The sequence below is a fragment of the Passer domesticus genome, chromosome 22 (assembly GCF_036417665.1).
Source record: "Passer domesticus isolate bPasDom1 chromosome 22, bPasDom1.hap1, whole genome shotgun sequence".
Taxonomy (NCBI): Eukaryota; Metazoa; Chordata; class Aves; order Passeriformes; family Passeridae; genus Passer; species Passer domesticus.
Window position 1 is genome coordinate 5821395 of NC_087495.1, and position 16701 is coordinate 5838095.

Below are 16701 nucleotides of genomic sequence, written 5' to 3' on the forward strand. Positions count from 1 at the left end.
TTGGGAGATTGCAAATTAATCTCAGTTTAACGATATTGATAATTTTATCTTACTGCTTATAAATAAACAAAAGGAGGTACCCACAAAGTGTTCCTTTGTAAGAATTCAGACACCAGCTCTCTCTGGAGGTGCACTGAGTCTTTAACCAAAAAGCAAGTTGTGAAAAGTAGTATTTCTCTAAAAAAAATGAAGTTATGAAAAGAATTTATTTACCTGGAATTCCGTGAAATAAACAAACAAAAAATTATTGTAGTCTAGCCTAAAAGTGAAAAAATGCTAAAATTTCTGTGTGTAAGTAAAGCTTATGGACCAATAGGAGACATGGAGGTGAAGTCCTTTGGCTTGAGGAGAAGTTCAGGTTTCAACCTTCCTGCTGACCTGGAGAAGCCACCTGTGGGACAGTTGAATGACACCCCTGTGAATGACCAAGTTGTTTCACCACTGTGAGTGCTTTCACACTCCAGAGCTCCTTTCCCAGCTCCCTGCCCACTGTCCTTGTGGGGATAAACCACACCTGGAATTTCTGCATTGTCCCATAAGGACAGGATGCTCCAAGGTGAAGCCATTCCTTGCCCACTTGGTCCCCACAAGAGTCCCCAGGAATGTGAACAGAGAGTTCTTGACTGAACAACATCCCTGGAGAGCTGGAAAAGTCTGGATCCAGCTGCTGTGGTGGACTGGGAGAGGTGTGGAGCACTTCATTCCCAGCCTGGTGGAGGTGAAAAATTGAGCAGGACACAGCAGAGGCTTTCAGCCCCTAAACTCTGCTGCTTAACTCCATGTGTAGCTCATGGTTGGTTCAAAATCACGTGTGTGGATTTAATTTTGACCCACTTACACGTGTTTAATTTCTGTGACAAAGCCTGAAGCTACTAATCCGACAAAATGAGGGTTTCCTGCTCTCAAAGATTGATTTTTTTCACTCATTTAGTATGTTGGATAATTGCATATGGTAAATCAGCACCTCTGGGTTTTGACCAAAAATTAAACAATGCTTTTTGAAAGGCCTGAGTCTTTCTTTGCTGTAATTGCCTTTCAAAGTACTCTCCAAATATCAAAGAGTCGTGAATGATTTTTCAATGTAGGATAAATTAATTAACTTTTTAAAATTCAATTGGTTACCCATACATTTGCCAGCAGGATAGCTAGCAAAAATAATCTAAGATTTTATTCTCCATTTTTATGTTATTAATAATTTGATCAGCAGAGCACAGACCTGTGGACACTGATCCTACACTCTATAAAGCTTATCTCAGGTAGAACCAGAAATAAATTGTTTGTTACAAAATAGTTTTGCCAAGTATTTTGAAAATACCCAGCACATCTACACTGTCATGGTGTCACAGGTATTTACAGATACAACACTTGAGAGCTGTTATCAGTGGCAGGCACTGGATCTGCTGATAAAAAGCTTTATTCCAGTGGTTCAAATGAGCAGTATTACACCCATGGAGCCTCTCCTTAGCAGAGTGGTTCTGTGTGGGTTTCTGTGTCTGGCAGTTTGTGCTCTAAATCAGAACTATTTTACCAAGGTAACTTTTGAAATAAAGAACCATTCCTTAAAGTCTTTCTCAGGAGAAACTGCCAGGAATCTGTTCAGAAGGTCAGCGTGCAGGTGCTTATTCCCTGTCCACATTTTAAGCTCCTGAATTCTGAACTCTTTGTTTCCCTTTCTGAAAAGGTTTCATTTTGCTTTGGTTTGAGTTTAATTTTGCTGTGATAAAGCTGTGAAGGTTGTGTTCCATGTCTCACTTGGCTTAGGGGCTCCCATGGCTGACAACACTTCCTTATCTCCTCTGGCTCCTCTGCCAGGCAGAGCAGGGCTCCAGGAGTGCCTCAAGAATTTCATTTACAGTGCAGCTGTGAAATGTCTTGTCTTCTGATGGGCACTTTCCCTGCCTCACACAGACCGTGAAATGAGTGGCAGATTCTATTCAAGATAATTTTGATACAGCTGGCAACAAGCAGCACATTCTCTAATCATCTGCAGCTCCCTCCTTGAGTTTTTCCTCTTCATTTTGTGTTTGGACAGGGGAGATGTTACAGAGCAGCATTAAAATGGATAATGGCACAAGTTGCTTCCTAATTGTCTGACTGGGCAGTTCCACCTCTTCTTGCTGGTTTTCAGCCTCAGCTTCACCTCCTTGGCTGCAGTCCCTGTCTTGCCTTTTAAAAGCACTTTGAGTCTTTCTGAATAAAACCTTCATAAAGAATCAGCCTTTGTTGTTTCCCAGTTGCAGCAGGGTTCTGGAGCCTTTCATTAATCTGTCACTCATTCTGACTTTTCTGATAATTAGTCCAAGTGAGGGGGGGAAAAAAAAGCAATCTGCCATTGTTACCAGAGCAGGAGCTGGGTGTTCCATCCACAGCTTTAATTTGGAGTTTTATGTTAATTATCTCCACAGTTTTGACCCACCTGGCAAAATGTTTTCTGGGATGTCCTGTGAATTCCTGGTAACATTTAAGCCAATGGTAAGTGCACAGTGAGGAGAATCCTAGTACAGGCCATTAGTCTGATTAAAAACATCATTAATTGAATTTCTTAACTGTTAACAAGAAAAAACCCTACATTTTTAGAAGAGCTACTGTTGCACATGGACAGCTGTGTGCATGTTCAAGCTCTGATAAATTGTCATAAGGCAAATTCTGAGGGCATGGTTGGAAAAATGCCTCCAAATGAGAGCAAGTTTCCAAATATTTATAATCTTGCCCAGCTAAAGTTAACCAAGCTGTCACAAAGACAGTTTTAAAATGGAAACATAGAATCAGTAAAGATACATTTTAATATGGTGCTCAGAGAATGAGTGAAAATATTTTTTGTCAGGCTAAATCTTCTTTTAATTACTTAGGGGTTTTTTCAATTACTTAGGGGTTTTTTTTTCTGTTTTGTTTTCTAGATAAATAAAGGGCTAGAAGGAGAAGTCATGTTTATGGCCCAGACAGGTTCTTTTTCTGTTCCACTGAAATGCACAGTCAAGACTTGCATGGTAAGGGACTTCTTTTAAGCATGTGGATAATATAATTATTATTATTATAAAAAGCTGATACTCATTTAATTGACATTAGTGCTATGTAGGCCAGTGGTAATTAATGGTTTATCTTCTCACAGCTGGCTCTGGATAAGAAGCTCATTGACTTTGGCAGCCTTGTGGTGGGAGAAACAATTTCACAGACCATCAGCCTGACAAACAGCGGGGCTCTGGGAGCCAGATTCAAAGTTCAGACGTCAGCAGGTGCCACCAGCACCCTCAGAGCAACAGTAAAAGCTGCTCCTGCACTAGTGGTGGGTTCCAAAGCACTTCCCTGAAGGAATGGAAATGTTCTGCTTTGGGGAGTGTGGTGGAGTTGTGCAGAGTCACAAAGCAGCTCAGGTCAGAAAGGGCTTGGGAAGATCATCTGGTCCAACCTTCAGTACATTTGGGTTGGTATAAATATAGTCTGTTAGACCCAAATATTGGAATGTAAAAGCAATTATCTTGTGAGGCGTGGGGAAACCAGCAATGCTGATTTTTTAAAATATTTTAGTAATTTATGTCATGATTCCTATTTTCTCCACATTCATGACAATTAGGAGAAAATACTTCAGTTAAAACAGGAGATTCTGACAGTCATTAAAAATCTCAACTCGTGGAAGGCAGAAACATGTGAACTGCTGCAAAACTAGCAATCAAGTGAGGGGTGTGATAAAGAGAGGGCTGGTTTCACCAGACTTAGTTTTGACATAAAACTGCCTGGGTTTCCACTAGAAAAATGTTGGTTTTGTTAATTGTAAAGTAACTGGCTCTACACTTCACTGCTCCTGTTACATTATTTACCTGTTTGGGGCAGCCAGCAAAAAAATTCAATCTGCTCATTGATAAAGGTCTTGTAGAATGTGCAGTTCTTGGAAAGTGCAACACATTTCTCCATTTATAAAATGGAACTGTTGCAAGAAAACACAAATCTGATTTGCATAAGACTTTTGCTGGGTAGAACTGGAGCTGGTGCAGAGCAGAAGAGCAGCCATGGGAGAAAATCCCTCTCTGTGCTTCCTAATAGGTCACTGAACACCCCAGGGCCTGTGACCCTGAAAAGGAAGGCAGAACAGCCTCTGTGGCAGCTGGGGACCCAAACAAGAGCTGTGCTGAGCCCAGGGGGGAGATGACCCCCTGTGCAGCCCAGGAGCCCAAGGGCAGCAGAGCCACAGGTGAGGTGATGCTTTGGAACACAGCCCTGCCCTTCCCCAGGCCAGGATTTATCCAGCTGTAGTCTCCTGTAAAGAACTGAGCAATTCAGTCTGCAGAGTTACTCAGTAAATTAAGTAGCTCATCACTCCAGGAGTAACATTATATTTCTTTGTATGCTGCCTCACGGAAAATGACTAAAAATAATGTCTTGACACCATTATATCAAAAGCAGCAGAGAACCTCACTGCTCATTAGTGATCAACAATTCAGACTCAGAAGAACACAGAACCCAACCAGCTTCAGAAATTGCAAAATTGTTAACATCATCCTTGTCTCAGCAACTGAATCCCCACTTCTCAGAATAGCAATCCACATGACAGGTTTATTTTTATAGTCTGTAATTCTAGGAACAAGGAAGCAGAAAGATGAACCTCCTCAGACATTTTCCATCTCATTCCTAATGTTTACTATGTGCTTAATAAAATCCAGTCTTGTAGAAGAAAAACTTTCTTAATTTGTTTCTTATCTATGTTCTTTAACATTTCTTCCCAACACTGATCATTCCAATTTCAGGAAGCTGAAAGTTCCATGGAAAGGTTGTGGGTGGTTTTTGCAGGTCCTTCTGGCTGCATTCCTTTATCCCACTGAAACTGCTCTTGAAGGCCATCGCCACTTCCAGCTGAGTCTGTATTTTTGAACCATTCATGTTGTTACTCAGTGGAAGGCTCAGGTAGAATTCCAAACTAGACTAAAGCTGGATGGCCACACAAATATTTCCTTCCAGACATTCCAATTTTCCCATCATGGCTATACATGCATGGATTTGCAATATTGACTCAAATTAATGTACTTGTGCTTTGTTGGATATTGGTTTTGATGGACACATCCAGCATTTTGTTTTGTTTTGTGTTTTTTTCTTTCCCCAGAAAAACTTGATCAAGGAAAATTAAATACCAGATCAGATCTGGACACAGACAAGAAAGATAATTTAGTGAAACTTTCTCCTGAAGAAATGCCAATTGAAATTATGCTTGGAAAGGTAATGAATGTCCTGAGATCCAGACAAGATCTCACTAGGCTGAGCCTACATCAATTAAATTGCTCTGGTGAGAAATGCTCAGGTACATGGTCATTCCAAGCCCACTGGACATCACTGTGTCACAGTTAATTCTTAAAGTGAAATCACAGCACACTTTCCCCCTTTCTTTTGATCTATAGAAACAAAAAGTTTAACCTTTTGTTCTAAAAAAGGTTAAAAGCCTTTAACATAGAACTTTTTGTGGCAATTCACATTTGCCACAATTAATTCTTTTTTTCTGCTATGTGGTTTTGTGGTTAAACAAAGTCTGATGACAACATACAAGGAGGGGCAGGAAGAATGTCTGGGAAATGTCAGATTTGAGCCACATTATTGTTCTGATTCTGATTTTCCCTGTGCACAGTGAGTTCAGTTTAGTTACAAACCAGGTGTGGTGGAGTGTGTGTACAGTGAGTGGGTGCTGCCTCTTCATTTCAATGCAATTTCTAGAGTTTCACTGTTGTTGCTCAGGTGACTGAGGGTGAGATTGGACCCTTCAGCTCAGTGAAAATCCCAGTGCTGTTTGTCCCAGCTGTCCCTGGGGACGTGAGGGCAGAGTTTGTGATCGTGTTTGACAACCCAGACTGCAAACCAGTGAGTGACCTTCTTCAAAACATGTGTGAAATAATTTAAAATCTTCTCATTTGTGCTCTTCTCAAGAATTATGTATTAGGTGATTTTATGGAGGTAGCTTTGTAAGTCATAGCTCTTATTTCTGATGCAGGATGTTTATTAAACCTGCTAATTCTCTTAATTTCTATGCAAATAATCCTGAAATTCCCATTTTATCAGACATCCTATTGGAAAACATCTCATATCCTAATAATGGAAGTATTCTCCCTTATTCCCAATCCACCTAGTTTATTTTCTTTCTGATCTATCAGAATTGGAATTATTTATCAGGCAGTAGTGAAGCTGATGTGTGAAAGCTGGAAGAGATGACCACTTTAGTTACCACTTCAGCATATTGTGATTCTAAATTTTATTGGAAGCCAAATTCTGCTTGGAACAGTTCACAGAAGCTTGCCAAAAAAATAAAGACAAACTTCCCAGCAGCTCAGCAGCCAGTCTTGGCTGTCCCTCGGGCTGCAGAAGGAGCTGCAGATCCTGCTGAGGCTCCCGTGGGCACCTTCTCCTCCAGGATCAGCTTTGCAGGGCTGAGCTCTGTGGCCCTGGTGCCAGGCCCGGGCACTGCAGGGGGCACAGCCCTGTGCTGCCTTTCCTGCATTTCTGTGCTGCCTGGATGAGCTGCAGCCCCTGGGGAGCCTGGACTGGGGCCCATTCCCTTCAGCTAAAGGCACTTAAAATACTTTTCAATATCATGGGCAGATGCTCTTCTTTCATGTTCCCTGTCAAGGAATCCAACCCAAAGTATAATTGTGTTTTTCTGCTGGGGCACTGTGACATCTTGGGTTTACTTTGCAAATGATTTTCCTAGATCTACCTCATTAAAGAACCTGTTGCACTACAAATAATAAAATATTTTACTCAGCTGAATTTATAGCAGAAATCCTTGCTGTAAGTCAGTAAGAATCTGAGACTGACAGAACTAATCCCCTGCCATTGCTGCCCTGCCAGCTGAGCTTCAGTGCCATTGGAGTTTCTGAGGATGTGCCCATCTGGGTGCCCCAGCCCAGCGTGGACCTCAGGATCTGCCTCTACGAGCGGCTGTACCAGGACAGCGTGGAGGTGCGCAGCAGGTGAGCTGCCCTGGGTACCCTGGCACTGCAGCTGAGCTGCCCTGGGTGCCCCTGGCACTGCCCCTGGCACTGCAGGTGAGCTGCCCTGGCTGCCCCTGGCCCTGGCACTGCAGCTGAGCTGTCCTGGGTACCGCTGGCACTGCAGCTGAGCTGCCCTGGGTGCCTCTGGCACTGCAGCTGAGCTGCCCTGGGTGCCTCTGGCACAGCAGGTGAGCTGCTCTGGGTGCCCTGGCTGCCCCTGGCACTGCAGCTGAGCTGCCCTGGCTGCTCCTGACACTGCAGGTGAGCTGCCCTGGCTGCCCTGGCTGCTCCTGACACTGCAGGTGAGCTGCCCTGGCTGCCCCTGGCACAGCAGCTGAGCTGTTCTGGGTGCCCTGGCACTGCAGGTGAGCTGCCCTGGGTGCCCCTGCCCCTGGCACTGCAGGTGAGCTGCCCTGGCTGCCCCTGGCACTGCAGCTGAGCTGCCCTGGGTGCCCCTGGCACTGCAGCTGAGCTGCCCTGGCTGCCCCTGACACTGCAGCTGAGCTGCCCTGGGTGCCCCTGGCACTGCAGGTGAGCTGCCCTGGGTGCCCCTGGCACTGGCACTGCAGGGGCACATCCTGAAAGCCCTCTGAGCTCTGGAAAATTTGGGCATCGTGCTAAGCCAGACTCCCAACACCTATGAGGTAGCCACACACCTCCCCACCCCTGCCAGATTCCCAGTGCTGTTCCTGTTCTTGGGGAGAGCTGTGAAGCCCCTAGGGAACAGCAAATCCACAGTTTCCTCATGTGGAATTTGCACACTAAACTTTTAGAGAGATAAATGTATCTAAAATTAAGTGTACATTGGGTTGATTCAGCCAGGGAATTTTATGGAAGAATATTTTGTTGTTCCTCAGCTATTTTGCATTCAATTAAAGTCCTGGGTGGACTTAGGATCTGCAAGCCAGTTTCACAAGAGTCTTCCCAGACCTGGGGCTAGATGCTGGATAAATCACGTCAGGCCTTTTGCATTCACTCTAAAATGGGGAAGGTGCAGCTTTTCCTGACCCATGGAGGCATTAAGGTGGAAGGACAGATCCCCCTGATTATACAGAGTAAGCAGACAGTGATTGACAGGGAGAATATCTGGGTGTTTCAGAGTCCAAGTCAGTCATGTCTGAGGGCTGGTTCTGTTTGCACTGTGATATAAAGGGAATATTCCAGCTCCTTGGCTTCTGGAGATTTCCTGCTATTAAAAGTAGTTATGGGAACATTTAATTGTCTTCAGGTGCTGGGTGTCTTCCCTCCACCTGATGCAGTCACTATGGAATTCTTATTTTAACAATTTGCATTTCTTAGAGTCTATTTCAATAGGATTGGGGTGGGTTTGTGGGAGGGTGGGGGAGAGATTGGTTCTGTGGAAGGCATCCATTCTAAACCTCTTACCAGAATTACAGACTGCAGAGATTCTTCACAGTTGGAAAGAAATGAGTAAAGCTGTTATCTCAGAAATTCAGCTTACAGATATGACAAGCACAAGTTGTTATGTAAGTGATTTTACTTGGTCTAGATAACCCAGGGATAAAACTTACAAGTACAGAAGCAGAATAACTCTCCTAATGAAACTTAAGAGTTCAAGGGGATCTCAAAGATGGAAGCTGTCAAATTGCTCAGGGCAAAACTTCTTAACTGAGGGAAAAATCCTGCTGATCCTTTGCCAAGTTTCACTAAATTAAGAGCACTTAATATGTAGTAGCCTGTCCTTAGCACCTTGGCAAGTCAAGGCTTTGGTTTATCTCCCATTTTCCATAATTAGGAAAAATTTCCTGTTAGACAGTCAGGTGGGCTGAAATTCAGTGTATTTCATGTGCAGGAATACCATGTGTCAACTTTTTATCCTGAAAATATGGATTGATTCCATCCTTCTGTTGTGGCCTGAGCAGATTCTCCCTCCAGGAGCTGCTGACACTCCCCTTGGTGTGTCAGGAGGATTCCTCCTGCAGCCTGCCTGTAGCCACTGGCTGTGACTTGTAGGCTGTAGCACAAGGGGAAAATAAAGTTTCCAAGTGAGTCAGATACCTCTGGAACTGGAATGTCCCAGCAAGCTCTGGTGAATATTAAAATGTTGCTAATATTGGTTTTGCTCTGGGTTGTTTGGGTTTTTTTCTGGTCAAGATGACTGTGGTAATCCGTCAGCAAAAATAAGCAGCATAAAGGGTGAAAGTGTCTTATCAGAATTGTGTTCAATAGAAATAATTTTTAAAAGTAATTTCTTCAGCAGGTTATAATCTGCACTGATTTAATGAAGTAGTATATAATTCTCTTAGATTGTCAACAGTCAGAAATCATTGCAGGCTCCCAGCCCCACTTGCTGTAGCTGTTGATTTAGAGGAGACCATCTGGCCTGACAGCTTGGAAACCAGTCCAGGGGAAGGAGAATGACAAGCTGAAATATTTGTAAATTGCTCGGCAATTTTGCACTTAGGCATAAAATTCCAAAGCAGGGGATGATCCATGGCTGTTGCTGTGCTATGATAGGGCCAGAATTCATAGACAGGCAGAGGATTCCTGGTTTCCACTGTGCCATTCCCAGGGCAAATTGATCCCAAGGTGTAGCAGAGGAGCTGGCAGCACCAGCTCAGCCACGCTGTGACTTCCAGCCCTGCAGGATCTCTGCTGCTGGAGGACAGGTTACATCTGTTTAAAGAAATCACCAAGGTTCAATCATCCTATTGATAGAACCAGTGTTAGGAGCAAATAATCAGCTGATATTTCACAATAGCTTGGCTTTGAGTGCTCCTGACCTGACTGAGCTGTGCTGAGCTCTGACAGATCTCTTTGGATCAGTTTGTGCACTGTTTGCTACAGCTGGGTTTGTTACAGAACTTCCAAGCCTTGTTTTCTGTACTTAAAAGAGAGCACAACTGTGTGAGCTTGCTGTGGCAGTTTTCCATGCCCATCATTTTCAAACGAAGCTTGGGATTGTTCTGATTACAGTGCAGGGGTGGGGGCAGGAGGGCTCAGACTCCAGAGTCACTGAAGTGGCCTCAAAGCCACCCAAACACGTCTGATGTGTTTGCAGAGCAACCACCACGCTGCGTTTGAAGTTTGAGGTGTGCAGAGAACTGAGCAAGCACATGGAGCTGCTTCCAAAAACAGGCTACATCCAGCCCCAGTCATCCTTCAGTGCACAGCTCAAGTTCCTGCCCAGGTAACCAACATTAATCCAAGTCTAATCGTTCAGGATTTCAGTCAGTGGCAATGGAAAAGCTGAGCAGGGTTGTTGTTCCCTCCTGCTGTCCAGACTGGACCTCAGAGTGCTGCTGCAGTGCAGGTCTGGTCCCCCCTGTCCCCCTGGGAGCTGCCAGATGCTCCAGGAGGAAATGAGCTTGTGAGGCAATGCCCCCCTTGGTGACAGCACTGCTGTGACACTCCAAGCTCCCGTTCTGTGGGAAGCTATTCCTGTCCAGGAGGGGGGTTACTGAGGCAGGTGGCTGCTTCATGGATCACTGATTGAATAATTTCTGGACAAGAACTCCTGTGCTTGCTAATTAAGGTGAGAGTGCTTGAGCTTCCTGTCCATATCTCTCCTCCCCAGGTACATTTTTCTCCAAATGATGAAGGTATTGAATGAATTTCACATGGTGTTTTAGATAACATCTGATGCTAAAAGCTTTATCCCAGCAAGTTTTACAAAACATATACAAATACAAACATAGCTCAGGGATAGGAAACAATTCCAGTTTCTAAAAATTTAAATACCAGAGCTCACACTGGCCACTGTTCATTTTATTTACCTCATCATTGCCATCCTAAAGAATTTAGCAGGATATTTCTTTTCAAAAAATAATTAATGACATATGGAATTCAGTGTCTTTGGTTTTGACTGCTGCTGCCAACCTGCTCTTCTTTGCTGTGGGTTCTTAGTCCTGTGGATGTGTTTGGATTCTCACAGATGTGCTCAGCACCTCTGGATTCTATCCTGACTGCAAAATTTTCACCAGGTTGGTATTCAGAGATCTCAGAGTATTTACAGTTCTTGCAGCATCTCAGATCCCATCAGATTCCAACAACAGTAACATGGTGACATATTCCACTTCCTGAACCTGAGCTGCTGCGAGGCACCGTTACCCTCTCCAAGGGGATGGAGGCAGAGCTTGGATTTAGAACCTTAATCTTCCTTTAAAAATGGAGAAGCTTCAGAAAGGAGATTTGCTGAGATTAAGGCATTTCTGACACATGAAATAAGTGTCTGGCTGTTTGAGGGTACAGATCATTTTAAAGACTGATGCAGGGGGAGTGCTGGGAGCTGAGGGGAAGCTGAGCCAGTGACACATTTCCGTGAGGGCTCGCAGTGAGCTGGCATCAGGAGCTCTATTAATAGAGCAGCTGTGTTACAAGTGACACCAGAGGGAAAAGAACCCCCCACTCAGCAGTGCTGAGGGAGCAGGGAGCTGCCTGAAGGCTCGGGAACTTCTCCTGAGTGTTCTGTGCACACAGACATTCTTGGGCAGGTGTTCCCAAACCCAGCTTCTGGGAGCTAGAAGCCAACATTTCCTGTTTGGTTGAAGGCAAGTTCTCTTCTCTGCTGCCTTTCAGAATTCCCAAACACAACATCCTGTAGTTTCCTGCATTTGGAACTAGTCCTGCAGGTACTGGCAGTCTAAATCTGATTTGTCTTTTGTGTTTCTCTTTAATTGTGTCATTTTCATAAAACTCTCTGAAGGATTCCAGGACGTTTTCCCCAAGGCACAGCAGCTAATTTAGAGTCCATCCCTGTGTCCATACAGTTATAAGTATTTCCTTCCCCCTCTGGATTATTATGAAATAGATTAATTTCTTCTGCTATTCAGATGTCCTGTGACAAAGTGAAAGCTGATGCTCTACTCCTCCCTTGCACTTGACCTCAGTTCTATTTGTAAAGAACTTCCCAACATCTTTGAACATCACCCTTATTGCAAAATAACAGCAAGATTTTGGATCACCATGGTGACTGAGTGGGTGTTATTTTTATTCTTTAACAATACATTAAAGAGTTGCATGCAATTCCATGAGTAGTAGTAGAACATGAGCACTGTGGAGACCCAAGAAGAGGAAGCAACTCACTCTGGTGCTCTGAGATATAAATAGAGCAGCAGAGCTAAAAATGCTCCAGGTTTGTATTGTCTTGGCTTGAAGCTCTGGAATGGAGCTCGTGACAGCAAGATGCTTCACCTACAGAAAACCTGCACATTCTTTATAAATTCTTAGGCTGGTTGGTATTCAGGCACTGCTGGGCTCCAGGTTTTTCACTTTCTATCTCTGATTTGGGATACAAAGTGGTTCTGCCTCAGGCTGATCATCAGCCTCAGGGGCCAGAGGGAGGCACTGCCTTGGCTGGGGCTGCAGCAGACATGCACAGGGTTTATATTCTGATTAGAGAGTAAGCTTTTAATTTTTCGGAATTTTAAATGACTGGATGGCATTTAAAAAAAAAAGGATAAATGGATGCTGACCTCTGTGACCACCCTTGAAATCCTGTGTGTGTCCAAAATCCTGCCTTTAAAAACCAAAAAAATCCAATATAGCTGTACAAGGTCAATCATTCTGACATCTCTGCCTTGCAGCCCATGCCCTCCTGCTCAGAGCATTGCCAGGGGTGCCAGGCTGAAGGAAATCTGGGACAAATCCAGAATATTCTTGACCTGACTGCATCTTCTTCCCTTGGTCAGGAGGTGGGACTTCACAGGTCACTAATTTTTGATTGGCATTTTCTTCCACCATTCTTTTTCCATTTTCTCTAATATTTGAATTTATCTTGCAAGCAGAATTTCATTAAGAATTCTCTTCAGTGAAGAACTGGAGTTGATACTTAACCAGGTGAATCCTCCAATTTGAGGACAATTAAATGAAGACTAAAAGCTGTGAATAATAAAACCTTCAGGCCTTAACTAACAGGATTCGGTTTGTTTTTCATTCTGTTCATAAATAATCCATCAAAAGTTCATTATTCCCCTTAGTGAGAAAATAGAATGTTTTAATGGCACTGAGTGGATTTGTACTTTTGGGGTTTCAGGCAGTCCCTTCCTGAAGATGCAGGGAGCTATTTCAATGCAGAGACAGGAATCCTGGAGGCCCCAGTGACAATCCTGATCGTGGACAAGGTCAGGGATTTTTATGATGCTGATTATGAGACTGACAGTTTATGTAAATTATTTTAGTGAATTTTCACTTAATGATACCTAATTTTAGATTAGTTCTTTACTAATTGAGGCTCTGTGATAATAGTAAAAGATGCTTTAAGTGTTGATACAGATTTGTTCATTTTTTCTTGTCTCATATTTGCAATACAGGAGAAATCCTTTCTCCTCAGTGCTGATCTCATGATACTGTCAAGGAACAGAGTAATTTTTCTTGCACTTTTCCTTTTGGATGACATTTCATTTAAATCCTCTCCTTACAACCCACAGATGGAGGTTTTTATCCTGTTCTCTTGCATTTGTTTCAGGCTAAAAAAGTTAATTTTACTGTCCATGCCATTGTTACCACTTCTGATTTGGAAATCAGCCCAGCCCAGATCAGCTTTGGATACTGCACGATCTATGAAGCTGTGCAGGCAAATGTCACCCTAACAAACAAATCCATCTTGCCACAGGAGTTTGGATTTGTGGGACTGCCAGAGGTATGGACTTATCCCACACACACCCCCTCTGCTGTCAAAATAGATTTCAGTGTCATGGGAACGTGTTCAGTGTGAGTGTAAATAAATCATGACTGGTTCCTGCAGCCCCATGGGAATCCTGCTCCTGTGGAGTTCTGTCCTGGACTGTGTGAATCTCCCTGGTGACACCTCTGCATTTGCCACCCCCGGGAGGAGATTTTCCTGCTCCTCACCTTTTCCTATCAGAATTGCTGGGTTTTTACACCAAGAGATCTCCCAAGAGAACACTTGGGACACTTTTACCCCTAAATAAACCAGGCTTGGGGCTGTGGCTGAGGAATGTGCCCTCTTTGCACCAAATGCCCAAAGGCTTCCCTTTACAGTGCTCCTTGGGAACCATCCCAAGCCATGCCTGGGCACTTTCTGAGTGGTTGGAAGACGTGGAAGCACAAATTTAATGACAGGAGCTGCTGGGTTCATGTGGGCTGGAGGAACCTGGCAGTTAATTGGGCATTGTCCTGTTCTCTGCTGGCTCAGGGATTAAAATCAAGGACTAGCTAAAAGAAATTGCTAACTTCAGCTTCATGAAAGCTTGACTTCCCAGCATGTGTTTCCTGAGGAGCTTGAAGTGTGCTGGGGAGACTTTCTAGAACCATCTTCAGCTCCAGCACAAACCACTGCACAGCCTGAGTGTGGAACTGCTCCTGACCCTGCCCAGGCAGGAATCAGCTCTCAAAGGCATGGGCCAACTGCTGAGATTTTTACCATATTTCATTCAGTATTCTCCTGAAATCTGAGTTAATGCATTTAATGCCTTTTGAGTTACTTTGAGATGAGAAATCTGCCCCTCAGACTCTGGGCACTGGCTCAGACAAAACCTTATCCCTGGAAGGTTTCTCTTTCTCCTGACAGTTCCACATTTAATAACAATTTTTTTTAAATCTTACCAGTAATGTCTTATTTTAATTTATTAGTAAACTGATAATTTAACTAATAATTTCTTATCCTGCCATTTTGAAGTTTGTTGAAGTTCAACCCAACGATGGATTTGGAATTATTCTTCCCCTGGAAAGCCTGACACTGGACATAATCTTTAAAGCCACCAAGGCAAAAGAATACAGCTTTGAGCTCACCTGCAGGACAGAGATCAACAGGTGTGTTAATGGATGGAGAGCAGGGAAGCTAAAATCTGAATGTTAACCCAGCTCAGAGATTGAATCCCTGCCTGCCCTGGGGAGGTGAGGCTGGGATAAGCACCTGAAGCAGGTGGGAATTCTCCACTTGCAGGAGTTGCTCAGTGCCTCTTGGTTTCATCCTTGGTTTTCACATCTGTCTTCACTGAGGTGACTTTTCCCAGCCCTCCTCAAGCTCATCCTTGTCCCACACCAAAGCTCCAGCCCCTCATTCTGCAGTGCTCTGCTGCTTTTTCAGCTCAACTACTGAAGGAATTCTTTTTTGTAAAAATGCTCTGTGCTTTAAGCCATTGCTACTGCAATAATGATGGCATAAACTTTGATTTGACTGGATGTATTTCCAGAAGTTCACAGAGGAAGAATTCAAGCAGGGACTCTGGCCAATTGTGCATTAAAAATAGATAGTATTATTGTTCATCTTTAGGCAAAATTCCCATTGCAAGCTTGAAATTCTGCTTAAATAGGGACTACAGGATTAGCTCCCTATTTTCCGGGCTGATTAAGACACTATTTTATGCTGAGACAATTTATCATGTGTTTATTTTTAGACAATTCAAGCTGTCATGCAAAGCAGTTGGAGTCCACCCACCTCTTGAATTGTCTCATTCCTTGGTTCAGTTTGCTGCTACAGCCCTGAACTCGGTGTCTTCAGCCACTCTGGAAGTGCTCAATTCCCACGTGGATGGGAACCCCCTGACCCACCCTGTCCCACGGGCTGGCAGTGGGAGCCCTGTCCCAGTTGGCCCCACTTCCTTTGAATTCCACGTGCCCCAGGACTGCCCTGTGACCATTGCACCTTCTGTGGGAACTGTGCTGCCTGGGCAGGTAAATTCACTTGAATTCTCAGCTGTTCTGCCAGGTCTTTGATCATCTGCATCCTTACAAAGGCTGTCGCTTGTAAACACAGCTCAAAACATCAGTTGTTGTTAGAAGAGCTGGAATATTTTGTATTGTTTGAAAGAATGTTTTAAATCAGACAGGAGGGTTAAGCACCAAATCTGGCTAATGCCTTATGGGGGTGTTCTGTCCCCAGTGTTGTCACTGTGATTAATATGAAGAATGTTTAAATATCAGAAGTATTGCCCATGTAAACCCAGCCCACTGTGACATCCTGGACATCCAAAAGAGCTGCAGTGCCCTCACCCTGAGGATGCTGTGCTTCCCTCCAAGCAGAAGTGCACTTGTGTGAATTGTGTAAACAAGTCCAAGCACACACACATAAGCAGGAATGAAGTCCACAGAGGTGTGTGCCACGGGCTAGAAAACCAAGTAACAATTGCACTTTGCAACTACAAATTACCCAAACCCTCCTTTCCCTCAATTCCTCACTAACTCTGTGAAAGGATCTCCTTGTGTGTGTGCTCCTGTTGAGCTCTGCAGGTGTCCCACGTGCCTGGGGGCTGAGCTGTGCCCTCACTGCTGTGTGTGCTCTGCCATTCCCAGAAAAGCTCCATCCGAGTGTCCTTCAGCCCGGCGCTGTCGGATCAGCAAATCAGGGAGGAGGCAACGAGGAGGCTCAGCACAGCAGCTGTGCCAGAGGCAGGAGCACAAGTAAGGAATGCTAAGAACAGCACATGCTGCTGGTCTGGCACTTCCAGATATTTGTTTCTCTGGATGGTATTTTTATCAGAAAATTCTTTGCATATTAATGAAGCCCAAGCTCGTGGTCCATGGGGGACCTGCCTGTGACTGCACTCAGTGTGTGGCCTGTTCTCTGAGCAATAATTTAATTTCATGCTCACAATTTCTAAAGTATTCCTAGAGGGTTTTGTTGCAAATGCCAACTGAAATTCTCTTAAAAAAAAAAAAAAAAAAGCTTCTAAACTTCCTGAAGATTTACAGCATCCATGGAAATTTATATGCAACCCCTAGGTCAGTTAATTTATGTGAGCACCTGTGGTTGTCTTGGATTATGAGATAAACAGGTAAAATTGCCATGAGATAGAGACTCATCTGCTCCAAG

General features: G+C 44.0%; 1 protein-coding gene across 5 annotated transcripts in view; it reads left to right on the forward strand.

The window, feature by feature from the left end:
- The window catches only part of CFAP74 (cilia and flagella associated protein 74), a 70564-nt gene that overhangs the window by 41845 nt on the left and 12018 nt on the right, over positions 1–16701 (forward strand). For all 5 annotated transcript variants that reach the window (XR_010350139.1, XM_064397155.1, XM_064397153.1 and 2 more), the window contains 13 exons: positions 2406–2472; positions 2898–2987; positions 3110–3283; positions 4039–4186; positions 5093–5205; positions 5716–5838; positions 6823–6944; positions 9988–10116; positions 12961–13048; positions 13393–13566; positions 14566–14699; positions 15287–15563; positions 16182–16289. Coding sequence is in view for 4 of the 5 variants with exons in the window: in XM_064397155.1 (XP_064253225.1) it covers positions 2406–2472; positions 2898–2987; positions 3110–3283; positions 4039–4186; positions 5093–5205; positions 5716–5838; positions 6823–6944; positions 9988–10116; positions 12961–13048; positions 13393–13566; positions 14566–14699; positions 15287–15563; positions 16182–16289 (1747 nt within the window). In the remaining variant the exon portion in view is untranslated. The remainder of the gene's footprint in view (positions 1–2405; positions 2473–2897; positions 2988–3109; positions 3284–4038; positions 4187–5092; positions 5206–5715; positions 5839–6822; positions 6945–9987; positions 10117–12960; positions 13049–13392; positions 13567–14565; positions 14700–15286; positions 15564–16181; positions 16290–16701) is intronic.